This window comes from Rattus rattus, chromosome 16 (genome assembly GCF_011064425.1).
Source record: "Rattus rattus isolate New Zealand chromosome 16, Rrattus_CSIRO_v1, whole genome shotgun sequence".
Taxonomy (NCBI): domain Eukaryota; kingdom Metazoa; phylum Chordata; class Mammalia; order Rodentia; family Muridae; genus Rattus; species Rattus rattus.
In genome coordinates, this window is record NC_046169.1 from 26232890 (window position 1) to 26245904 (window position 13015).

The 13015-nt window shown below is 49.3% G+C and overlaps 1 protein-coding gene across 1 annotated transcript in view; it reads right to left on the reverse strand.

Moving 5' to 3' along the window:
- Positions 1-1061: 1061 nt before the first annotated feature.
- Glt1d1 (glycosyltransferase 1 domain containing 1) overlaps positions 1062-13015 on the reverse strand; it is a 72652-nt gene continuing 60698 nt past the window's right edge. The window contains exon 12 of the mRNA XM_032886359.1: positions 1062-2933. Within this exon, the coding sequence (XP_032742250.1) occupies positions 2772-2933 (162 nt within the window). The 3' untranslated portion in view covers positions 1062-2771. The remainder of the gene's footprint in view (positions 2934-13015) is intronic.

Here is a 13015-nt window from a genome sequence, read left to right on the forward strand (position 1 = left end):
GAGCTGTGGATAAATGAGAGGGAGGCAAATCCAGTCACAAGGAGCCTTTCCAGGGAGGTCATGTAGCAACCCCAAGCATTTCTGTTAAAGGTAAGATACTTCCCTATGTATCTTACCTCCCTCCTGGGCCCACGTGGAGAAAGTGTCCCCCATACAGAGAGGCCTTCAGCAGTCTACCCTATAGGCTCACTTGAAAGGACAGCTGTAGTGTGCCGCTCTGAGGAGGTGTAATCTTTAACAGATTGGTCTTTGGGTCATTATCTGCACTTGAGGTGGCTTCCGGGATGACTGCCTCCTCTTTCACTTTTAGTTCCCAGACGTGAAGGGAGCGGTTTTACTCTGCCAAACAGTCCTGTAGAAATGCTTCTTTGCACGGGCTCAGAGCAATGGAGCCTGATAGCTTATTTCTCCGCCGCCGGTGAAATGAGCCAATTCAAGCTACATTAGGTTATATTAAAGGCAGGTTTATTGGGAAGCTGCTCTCCCTGGTGGGCTAGTTCACTGGCCCCAAGAATCAAGGCCAGGGAAGATGCAATGGGAAAAGGAGTGGGGGGTGGGGCAGGGAAGGAGAGAGAAAGAGAGAAGGGGGTGGGCGTGAGGAGAGAGGAGAGACTAAGTTGCCTGGTATAAGGAGGAGTCTCTGAGGGGAAGGGCAGCACCCCATTCCCTCACCGTGGGCTGGAAAGTTCAGGGTTGGGGGCGGGGTGTGCCAGGTAGGGACTGAGGGATGCTGGGAGAACCTGGAGGCCAGGTCTGCTTTGATATGTAAAATATGCACCTCAGTCCCTTGCCCTGGGGTTGGATACCAAACAGAGCCAATCAGTATAGACTAGAACTTCCAAACTGTCGAGTCTGCTGAAACTGCTGCTCTTTATCTGTTCCTCAAGTGTCTAGTATGGAAAAGGAAAGGTGTCACACTTCAATATAAATTCCTGTTGAACCCCACTGATCAGACATTCAAGTACTGTATTTATTTTCTTAAGGGACCATGTTGGGGGAGTGGCTTCTCCTCACAAGAGGTTATTCTGGGATAAATAAACAGCTTTAAAAATATATATATATATGGCAGATGGTAACGTGCTTTATTAGTTAAGAACCCCTGCTTCCCCAAAGTGCATTTGCAGATGTAGCTTAGTGATGCTGGCAGAGTAGTTAGGCAGTGATGTCATCCCCAGGCAAAGGAGGGGCAAGCATTTCAGAGCATCCCGCTCTTGTAAACAAATGTGACTCCTGACCTTTGAATCCTCTACACACCTCTCCGGAGGTGGGTTTGAACTCTGGGCTCAGAAGAGCTGCTCTGGAGATTCAGGCCTCCTTACTCAACCTCCCCTCCCACCTACTTCCCCTTCTTGTGCCCAGAGAGGTAAGACCCCAGCTCAGTTCGGGCTAAGGAAATGGACACATTTCTCAGTGCGCCCCCAAATGCTTGAAGCTCACGCAATGCGGATTGCTGCGGCCTCCGCTGGAGCCTTCATGAAAGTGACGGTGCTGGATGTGAGGTACAGACTAGAAAGCCGAGAATTGCATCTTATAGAATCGAGCTCTGATTTCATCCCTGAAGTTCTGGTTTACAAAGTTTGCCTCCTTCCAGCCTGCTTCTCTTAAAAGGAGATGCTTGCTATTGCTAAGAAAAGCAAAAGGCCCAGATGTGCCTCTGAGTTGGAGCAAATATGATCTGGATTCGGACTCCTCCTCCGTTTCCTCCAGAGCCTGATACTTTCTATGCACGTGTAGCTCTTGGCTGCATTCTTCTTCCCTCCTCCTTCAAGCTGCTTGCTTTAGCACAGGTGGCTATTCCGCCTCCTGCCCACAGTAGCACAGCCTTGTTGAAATTCAACGAAGGGGCCACTGGAGGTACGGAGCGCTGTTGTAGGGAGATCTCATCCCCTAAAGCTGACCTCCCATACCCCAGTGACCTCCTGTCACAGTCTTGGGTACCACCGTTGCCTGGAGTCTTCAGTCAAAACTCATCCTCAATTCCCTAGCAGTCAGAGGGAAAAACGCCTACACTGAATTCAAGGTTCCAGCCTCCATTGTGGGGGCCATCCAATCATCGTCCAGGCTCCTTGTGATGTCATACTGGTGGGCAGGGCCTATTTTGGAAAGCTTGCGAGGTTCTTCTGTGCACCAGTGAAAAGCAAGGCAACGGGATACAACCTAGCTACAGCCTGTCCAGAGCTTGTTAGCGTGCCAGCCACAGCTTGTCTCCCCTCCCCTCACCCCTGCCGCCGCTCTCGTGCCCATCAGGATCCCGCGATGGCCTGCAGATCAAGATCCTATCAAAACTGCTGCCGGTTCCACTCCATTGACAATCCTGGCCTTTTTGTTTCTTCTTTGTGAAGGCAGGGGAAGGGTCTGCTCTGCGGTTGCTTATAAATAAGCCTCCACAAGGTGTAAAAGCAGTTCTTGGAACACTCCTCCTAAGGCCCCTGAGATACACCTCCATCTCCTGCACTGAGCTGCAAACACTTCTGGGACTGAGCCATAAGAACTTTCAGCAGTGAGCCTACAAGTCCACTGAGGACTGATCTGTAAGCACCTCTGGGACTGAGCCACAAGCACTCTCAGAAGTGAGCTATAAGTCCGTCCAGAACTGAGCTGTAAGCACAGCAGAACTGTCTGCCACACAGGAGGAGAGTTGGGGGTGGATGTGTTCCTGCAGACTCTAGGGTCCCAGTGGTCCAGGACTGGGTCCCATTTCGTGGCGTCTACCCAGAGCTGAGCACCTGACAGTTTCTGGGACAGATGTGGCGAGCACAGACTTCCATCACTTAATCCTCCGAGCACGCCTCCAGCTTCCCAATGAGGCGCTGGTAGGTGTCTCTTTCCACCTGCCAGGAGTGATGTGTCCTCACGTATTCCCTTCCGTTGGTCACGATTTCCTTCTCCAGTGCGGGATCGCTAACCAGTCTCTTTGCCAACTGAATGAACTCCTGAAAAACAGGAAGTGGATGAGAAACACATGAGTGATGGGTGGCAGGGGGAACCCTGGAGAAACACACTTTTGGGGGGCGGGGATCAGAGTAATGCAAGCATTGGGATGAAGAAACACTGTATATGTCAGTCAGGTGGCAAGATGGCTCAGTGGGTAAAAGTGCTTGCCACCGTGCTTAACGATCTGAGTTGGATCCCCAGGACCCACATGGCGGAAAGTTGGGTCCTACAAGTTGTCATTTGACCTCCATGTGTGGTACGTTCACATACACACACACACCAGGGCACGACATGTCCACAACCATGTATTCACACTATTTTTGTCACAGCTTTGCAGTGACCTGTACTTACAACGTGCACAAACACCCATCCCCTCAGATCTGTGCCCATAGCCACCTGCTGAGAACGTCCACCGGAAACCCCGGAGCTGTCGATCATGCCCCTCCCCAGTCTTCCCTAGTCCAACGAGAGTCATCTCTTGGCCTCTCTCTGCAGTGGGCGGTGGTTCCGCAGAGACTGGCACATTGGTCAGAGTGAAGATATAAGTGATTCAGCCTTCTGTGGGATGTGTTCACCACACCCTCCGGGCTCAGGGAACACCATGTGGGCTGTTAAGATGGGAATAGCTGGAGGAAGGGGTACAGGGCTGTGGAAGGGTGCAGCTGTGGTCCACCTGCAGAAGACTGGGCCCAGTGATATCCTGCCATGGATTAAGGAGCCAATCACTGCCCCCCTAGTCCGGCAGTCCGGTCCCTGACAGATCACCCCTTCCTGACAATCTAACTGGCTCATGGTTGATAGGGGATAGAGTGTCCCGATTAGATAGATCTGTATCGATCAACATCACATCTTTTTGGGTGAGACCCTCAGTTGAGAAAATGCCTCCATAGCTCGAGGGCAAGTTTATCAAGCATCTTATAATAGTAATGATAATATTACTATTAAGAACAAAAACTTGATGTGAGAAGGCCCAGCCCATTGTTGGGTGGTCCACCCCTGGGCAGGTAGTCCTGAATGTTATAAGAAAGCAGACTGAGCGAGCCGTGGAGATCAAACCTGGAAGCAGCTTATATCCGTGGTCTCCGGTCTCCGCTTCAGTTCTCATCCCCAAGTTCCCGCCCTGTTTGAGTTCCTGGCTTCCCTGACAATAAACTGTTGTTTGGTTGGGAGTCCCTGGCTTGTCCTGCTCCCAGACTTGGTCCAGCAAGCTTCATCCCTCCCTCTTGATCCAACCCTGCCCACTTGAGAACCTGGGAGTGGAAAGGGCCACAAAAAGCTGCATTCCTGACAGCTGTCCCAACCCCCCTCACATAAAGTCACCAGCTATCAACATCCCCCATCCCCGACAGACAGGAGTTCAGCATGTGGCAGACATCATTTTCCCTCCCCAGCGACACCCCTCCAATCCCAATCCCAACATCCCCCTCCTCCACGCTCACCCCCTGGGACTGGTGAACTCACCCAGGAGCCGATTCCCAAATACCCACCCCCCTTTTTGCTTTTAATTTGGCTGAATTAGCTTCTTCAGGGGAGCAAAAAAGCCTATCAACTGTGATCAGGATTTAGAAGCCAAATGAATCCTTCCTTTCTTCCCCAAGTTGGTTTTGGTTCTGATGTTACTATTTTTTTTTTTTTTTTTTTTTTGGTTTTTTTTTTTGGTGCTGGGGACCGAACCCAGGGCCTTGGGCTTCCTAGGCAAGCGCTCTACCACTGAGCTAAATCCCCAACCCCACTATTATTTTTTTTAATCAGGGCAATGAAAGTTGAAGTAAGAAAGATACTTTCTTTCAGTAGTGTAGCCACCTGTAACCAAGTCACAGGGAGAAGAAGCAGATGGAGGAGCGGGTGGGGGAGGGGCGGGAGAGCAAGAGAAAACCGATTCAATGGGAAGAGAATGAACAGGAGAGACTAGAGAGGGTAAGAGGGGAAGCAGGATGGTCCAAATACATTAAATATGTATAAAATGCCATAACAAAACACGTTATTATAAATAATATACTGTAAGAGGAGGTTCTGTCACTAACCTCATTTCCCCAATTGGCTCTTGATTTGTCAGTAAAGAAGGCCAGGGGCCAATTGCTAGGTGGAGGGAGTTTATAGGTGGGACTTCCAGGTCCTAGCGGAGAAGCAGCGACCAGGGGGCGGGGATGGGGGAGGGGCAGCAAGGCCTGCGACCTCCGCTATGGGCAGGTGGCCAAAGATGTTAGGCAGGGACTGAGTGGAACAAGCCACTAAGAATAGGTCAGGAAGAGAAACAGAGATAAATTGGTAAGGGCACACCTTTTAGGACAGGAGTTATCTGAGCCCAGCAATTGTGCCAGGGAAGGCAAGCTACAAAGTTACAAGTTGTGTGTGTGTGTGTGTGTGTGTGTGTGTCTTTTATCGGCGGATTCAAGGGTCTTGGGTTAGGGCTGGAAGTGGCTGATTTAGTGGAGCTAAGCTTTGAAAAACTACATGCAACAATATATGAATTATTATATTTAATATTATACATTTGATGTAGAATATTTAATATTACATGTAACATAAATATAACATTAACATTATACTTGATATTAATAATCACTTTCTTTGCAGTGACCCAGCAGTTACGATTTCTTCCATCTTTTATCGCCACAGGTAGAGACCCTCAGCTCACACACTGGGTCCAGATAAGCTCTTTACACCACAGGCAATGAATGCCTGGTGCAGAAGGAAGCTTTGGGACTCGGGGTCAATTCTGTGTTCCAGTTCTGCACCACTTCTCTCTGCTGCGTGGTTTCCATAATGCTAGTTACCACCTCTGAGTTCACACTGACCACCTGTTGTAAGGGTCCATGATTCACTGAAGAATGATACCCCTGACTCGAATAGTATGTAAACACAAAGAGTGTTTTATTCTGCAGAAGTCCAGCGTGCTGGGGTCTCCCATTACTAAGATAGAAACAACTTTGCAGTACCGATTTAAAACACATTAGGGGGATTCTGGGGTCCAGAACCGTTACCAGGATGTGGGGCCTGGAAACTGTTGCCAAGGAATCCGGGATTAGGTGAGCTTTATGTTACTCTATCTCTACGCATTCCAGAACAATTAGGTGGGGTGGGGGGAGGGGAGAGAACTGTTGCTGAGGAAGTCTGGAAACTGTTGCTGACCCCATTGTCCTTGCCTTGTATCAGGTGGTGGGGCAGCTTCTGAGGCCTGGACTTGCCTGAAATTACCCAGTTCTTGGAAACAGAGATTTAGGCCTAGTCTCCTTAACTGCCAATTTGAAGCCTGTCATGGAGTCAGCCTAGCCCTCTCACTGTGAATGAGCAAAGGCCGCTGCCCCCTCAGGTCATATGCACCGGGCAGGAGAAGGTCCTGGGTTTTGTTTTCTTGCCTCTGCTTCTGTAGCTTCCCTTCAGACCACGTGCGTGTTATTAATTGGTGCGTCGGGAGCCTCCTGCTGACCAGTACTTAATTTCAAAGCCTCTCATAATTAGAAAAATTAAGATGTATTCTGACATCAAAGCTTGTTTAGGGAGAGAGGAGAGCATTCATTTTTCATTAAGCTTGCAAGGAATGCTGAGCCAGGAGGCCTGGGTTTAAGTTCACACACTCTCCCCTTCCTCAGGGAGACAATGAGGCTTGCAGATGGGGACTCAACTGTCAGCCAGAACAGTGGTGGCAGCTACTACAGAATCTCATGCTGACAGGGCTGGGGCAATGGCTTCCGTCAGGGAAAGGCTTGCCTTGCAAACCTGAGGCCCTGAATTCCATCCCCTAGCACCCACTGGAAAGAGCTTCCATGTGGCTGCATACATGTGTAGTCTCTTGGCACCAGGGAGGCAGAGACAGGGGGATTTCTGGGACTAAATGGCTAGCCAGCCTAGCTTCCTTGTGAATTCCAAGCCCATGAGAGACTCTGTCATAACAAAACAAACAAGGGGAAGAGCGGCTAATGTCCTCTGTCCTCTACAGGGCACCCCACCCCCCACATGTGTACCTGTGTCCACAACATCTGAAAACATATACACGTGCACACGCACTCACACACAGACTCTGACTCTCGTGCACGAACTCATACACAATTACCATTATAACCTTACTCCGTCAGGTTGAGTAAATGCCAACCAGGAAACAGCACCTGAGATTAACACAACCCACAGCACTTTCCCATCAAGAGAGAACAGCCACATATCCTCAAAATTATTGTTAATTAAATGCTGAATGCCTTTTATAGCTGGCAGTATAAATAGCAACATTTATGTGGGCGGGATTTTATTTTTATGTATTATGTACACATTTTCTAGTAAACCGCTGTTCTTTTCACCGTAAAAACGTAACATATTTATTCCCACCACGTGGCAGAACAGCATTCATATTAAAATTGTTCGACGAGGGGTTGGGGATTTAGCTCAGCGGTAGAGCGCTTGCCTAGCATGCACAAGGCCCTGGGTTCGGTCCCCAGCTCCGAAAAAAAAAAAAAAAAAAAATTGTTCGACGAGCTAAGCACTCGAGAATATTACTTTACGATGCTGTCCGTATCTGTGATTTATCTGATGTGGAAGACTGGGCTAAAGCCAGGGTCCTTGCTTACTATCACCGCAGGACTCAGGATAATTTTAGAACAAAATCCTGAGTGATGGTGGATAGGCTCTGATAAAGCACCCAACTTATTTATTTATTCATTTATTTATTTTCTTAGCTGTGAAATCTTGAAGAAGAGGATTTGAAGCAAGAAAGATCCGAGTTAGATATCAGATGTACCTTATGGCTGGCTTAATGAATGACCACTGGGAAAGAGGGGAAAGGAAAGAAGAGAAATAGCCTGACACCCCCCACATACACATGAAAGAAAGGAAGGAAGGAAGGAAGGATGGAAGGAAGGAAGGAAGAAGGGGGAAGAGAAAGGGGGAAGAGGGAAGAGGGAAAGGGAAGGAAGAAATTCCGTGGTTCTGCAGTGACTATCTACTGAGTCTGGATACTGTCCCCGTGAGTGGCTAAGACACTTGCCACCCACTTGTTCCTGGTCAAGGACTGTCTATAAAGTCAACAGCCACCCGTTCCTCGTCCTCTTATACAAGGGTCTTTGCTATGTAGCTCCTGTTAGAGTCGAGGCTCACTCCCCAGACCCCAAAACTGCAGGTAGACACATGGTCTTGCTTTCCTCAGTGTGGTATGTCAGGTGGGGTGTTGTTTTGATTTGTAGGCAAAGCTTTGAAGAAGGAAACTTCAGTAAATTTTAGAAGTAAAGTCTAAGGTTTCTTTGGGCTCTTCTCTCTACAAGTCACCTTGAAAAATGACACGAAAACTTACTTGGGGCAGCCTCACTGAGGATGAGACTCCAAGAACAGAATTGTAAGGCCACTGTAAGAGGAAGGCCATCCTGGACGACCTAGCCCCAGCTTGGCTATAACACAACCATTGTTGGGCTGGCCCCAGCTAAGCCAGCAGAAGTGCCCACATGGGAATCCGCCATGAATACCCAGGACTGAAGACTAGAACTTACTTCTTCCTCTTTGATGAAAGAACCAGCTTTTAATGTAATGTGGTCTGAGGAAAAGATTTCAATGAATGACCCTGTTTGTCCATATTGACTGTTGGTATTCTAAGCTCCACCCCCACAGCTACCTGGCAACAGCCAGATATGCTCCGCCCCACAGTTGCCTGGCAACAGCCAGTTGTGCCTGACTATAAAGGGAGCTGCTTGCTCCCTCCTCTCCCTCTTCTCTCTTACTCCTCTCTTCCCCTTATTCTTCTCTGCTCTTGTGCCCTCTTTGTCCCTGTTCCTTCTCTCCCCATCTCACCTCCCCCCTCTTTTCCCCCCATGTGCCCATGTCTGGCCTTTCCTCTTTCCTACTCTTCTTCTCTCATTAAACCTTTCCGCATGGAACCATGTTGGCTTGGTGTACATTGTCCAGGTGCGGGCAGAGATTTTCTACCCCAACACTGACTATGGTGTTGTGGGGCGAGCCCAACATAGTCCCTTGACTGAAGAACAGAGAAAACCCAAGACTTACTCCCAGCCAACAACTGGCAGAGGTCAGGAGCCATGACAAAGATTAGGGGTTATGGCAGGGGTCAGAAGCTATGATGTCTGCGATTGGCCCATACTCCCTGGCTTCACATGAGTCCAGACTATTCGTGTAACATCAGAATGCATGTCTGTAACCTACCACAGGCCACTACACCAGACAGACCAAAGAACTAGAGAGTAAAGGTTTCAGGGAGATGTCTGTGGAATGCACACACTAAATGGGGGGCAGAGGTTGATTTACGGTCAGCCAGCCTGGAACAATCACAGGCCACACAGAGCTGTCACTACAGAGCATGCCAGAGTGCTGACTTCTGCAGTCAAGTGGCCTTGAGGGAGGGGCTTTCTCTAGGACGAGTGATTCCCCCCTTGAAAGCCACTGACAGAGATCAGTAAAAGGCAGAGAAGGTACACACAGGAAGGCAATGAGAATAAAAACCATGCACGGAAACACGGGTCTTCAGAGAGCTCAGAAGTCAATAAGCATGGATACGTATAAGTCAGCCTTACGAAAGCCACATGCCTCCCATCCCACAGTGAGTAGCCAGTGGGGAAGGGGCGTACTCAGTAAGTCCCTCAGAAACACAAAGGCACAGCCAACTAACAAAATGAAGGTGCAGACCAAAGCTACCTCCTGGGCTGCAGGTGTGCAGAGCCTTGCTCAGACAACTGCAAAAAGTTGTTTGTCTTTTTTTAAAGTGATACAAACGACCATTGTTTTCAGACAAGTAAGGAACTGTTCCCAGAGTTCACTCTCTTTCTTTGTCATCCTCTATTTTGTTGGAGACTATAGCCTTTCTTTCTTAAAAAAAAGAAAAAAGTAACATTTAAAATGTATTCTTTGAAAGTCTTCTATCTGTATACAAAGTAACAATCCTATATATTCCCCACCCTCCAGCCCTCAACACATCTTCCCAGCTTCATCTCCTTCTGAAAGAAAGAAAGGAAAAAAGGAAGGAAGGAAGAGAGGGAGGGAGGAAGGAAGGAAGGAAGTAGGAAGGAAGAGAGGGAGGGAGGGAGGGAGGGAGGAAGGAAGGAAGGAAGGAAGGAAGGAAGAAAGAAAGAAAGAAAGAAAGAAAGAAAGAAAGAAAGAAAGAAAAAAAGAAAGAAAGAACTCACTGAAATTATTAGCAAATGAGTTAGGGTCATCCCCTGGGTTATGACCAACCCTACCGATAGCCACACACTCCTAAGAGTGCATTACTCTCCCCCACCCCCACAACCATCAACTGCCGATAGATTCTCAGCCAGAGTTGCAGCCCTTGGAGCCCCTGCCCCTCTTGATCTTGTGTGGGTCTTTAGGTCACCAAGTGTGGTGGCTTGAATGAGAAATGTCCCCGGCATTGTCTTAGACCTTGGAACACACGGTCCCCAGTTGGTGGCGCTGTTTGGGGGAGGTTTAGGTGGTACAGCCTTGCTGGAGAAAGCAGACTTCTGGGAGGCGGCTTTGAGATGAAAAGGACTCTACAGCCACTTTTAATTTGCCTTCTGCTTTGTGACTGCAGCCAAGGATGTAAGCTCTCAGCTTCCTGCTTCTGCCCTGTGTGCCGGCGCTATCTATACCATTATGGACACTAAGCCTTTAGAACTGTGAGCACGTCGATAAGTAAGTAAATAATTGGTCGCGGTGTTTTAGCACAGCAACGGGAACGCAACTAAGATGTATATATCTGTTGCAAGCTCCTGGGCAAAGACCATGTCCTGCCCAGCAGACAGCGTTCCACAGCGCCGCTCCTCATCTTCCGGCCCTGTATCCGGAAGCTTGGGACTGAGGAGGAGGCCGCTTGGCTCATTCCCAGATGATTAAAAGAAGACATGAAGACCACAGCTCAGCTGCTATGGCGGGAACCCAGCTGTTAACCTGGGCCAAGGAGAGAGCTCTCCGGCAGAGGAGCTAGCCTGGGAATGGCGCTCTGCCCAGAGACCAGCCCCTGTGGGCCACAACCCGCGAGTCTGGAAAAAGGAGGACATGGTGGGTGCTATGCAGGGGCCCCAGCACGACCTAGCACATATATCACTCCTTATCCAAGATGGGAAGCACGGAGGGTTCTCAGTCGTGTGACTAATCTCCATTACTTCAAACGGGTTCCTTTGCTTGGGACCAAGAAAGGCATGGAGTAGCTGCTGAGATAAATAGCCCTAGGAGGACCAGGGGCTGCCTTGCAGAGACAGACACGGTAGGTACTGAGCTCAGCTCTGTCATCAAGACAGTACCTATAGTAAGTGGGGACAGCCGGAAACACAAAGAGAGGCACCAGGCAGGTAACCGAGCCTGCTTGCAGCTCCCACCTTCTCCCCCAGCATTACCCTTCCAGGGACAGCCCAAGGGCATCCTCTAAGGGACACCTGAGACACCGGATGACTTCAAGGGTGCTGACCAGCCAGCACCTTCTTTACAGTGAACTCCCACGGAGCAGCACTGTTCCCCTCTGATTCAGCCCAGGGCAAGGATGCCATTAGATCTGCTACACACCTGGGTACCAAAGCTGTCCATACACCTTTGTGCTTGCAGAGGGATCCTACAGTGGGATTGGTTGAGCCCTCATAGGGTACAGGTAGATGTAAATGCAAGGTCCTGAAAGGATTAGGGAAGGAAGGAAAAAGAACCCTTCCCTTTCTGTCCCTCTGGGCCACAGTTGGCCCCTTCCCTGGGTCGCAGGCCCATCCCTAACCCATCTTTGTTTCTGCAACAATGAAGAGGCAAGTTTTCAAGTCAGCAGGCGACTGTGCAGAAGATACCGGGGACACCATGGAGGTCACTAAAGACACCATGCACCTTCTCCCCCTTGGGTTTTGGGAGAATTCTTGGCAAGCAGGATTCTCCTGATGTGGCCCTCAATGCCTTGGTATTCTGGCCTGTACCAAGCCCAGGAGATGCTGAGGTCCAGGCTGGAGCTCACCCCAGGTGCAGCGTCCATGTTTCCTGAGGCATGAGCCCCATCTGGTGGCCCTTTCTATCCAGCCACATTCATCAAGCCCAGGTTCCATGGGTCACTAGGGGCTTCGCCTCTGCCAGGCTGTGCCATCTGTCTCCAGCAAAGGGCGGCTGTGGGCCTCAGACAGGAAAGGTCCCTTCTCCTGATGAACCAGGATGAATAAAGGCTGAGAGAATTCACGTTGGGGTGGGGTGTTAGGTGAGAAAGTACCAGAAATCCTCCCAAAAGGAGAGCAGAGGGAGGGAAGAAAGGAAGGAGAGTAGGAGGGAGGGGGAAGGGAGAGGGGACAGAGTCACAGAGACAGGAGGTGAGTGCAGCTATCAATATCTGTGTGTGTGGGGGAGGGGCATATTTGCATAAGTGAATGCCTACATGCATGATAGCTTGTGTGCATGTATGCATACATGTGTGGGTGCATGTATGTACATGTACATGTATGTGTGCATGTATACATGTGTGTGCCTATGCATGTGCATAGCCATTTCTGCAACTCTCACTTGGGCTGGACCTTGCAGGTCCTCGGACCAAGGAGCACAGACCCACTCTCTCAATCCTCTCATGGTAATGTGACAACCAGGACCCATGGGGCTAACTCTGCATGGTGCCTGTACACCGCACAGACAGACTGGGCCGGATTCTTCTGAGGAACCCAGCCGAGGTCCAGGAGCTCTCTGTCCAGCCCTACAGTCCTGGCCTACTCTCCTGGGGCCTGTGGACATCCAAATGCACAAGGACAGGGAACTGGATGCTTGGTGATTGTTAAACTAACTTGTGGGATTATTTTGACACTTTTTTTTTTTAAAAAAACATAAAGAAGTCAGAGAAGTTGTAGAAGTTGGTTCTCTCCTCCCACCGTTTAGGTCCCAGGAGATAATATTCAAATCTTCAGGCTCAGCCCTAAGTGCCTTTACCATTGAGCGATCTTCTTGCTGGCTCTAAATTTAAATGTGAAATCTCTTTAGATTCTCTAGATTTAAAATCTTCTTCAAAGCAATTGGCATGGCATCTGCTACTTCCAAAAGGAAGAGCCTTACCTCCATCTTCTGGATGAAGGAGCAGCGGACAACAGAGAGTGCCTACAAGCCACTGTGGATTTCAAATGGGAACAAGACCACCACCACCTTCCAGGTGGGACGTAAGTCTGAGTAT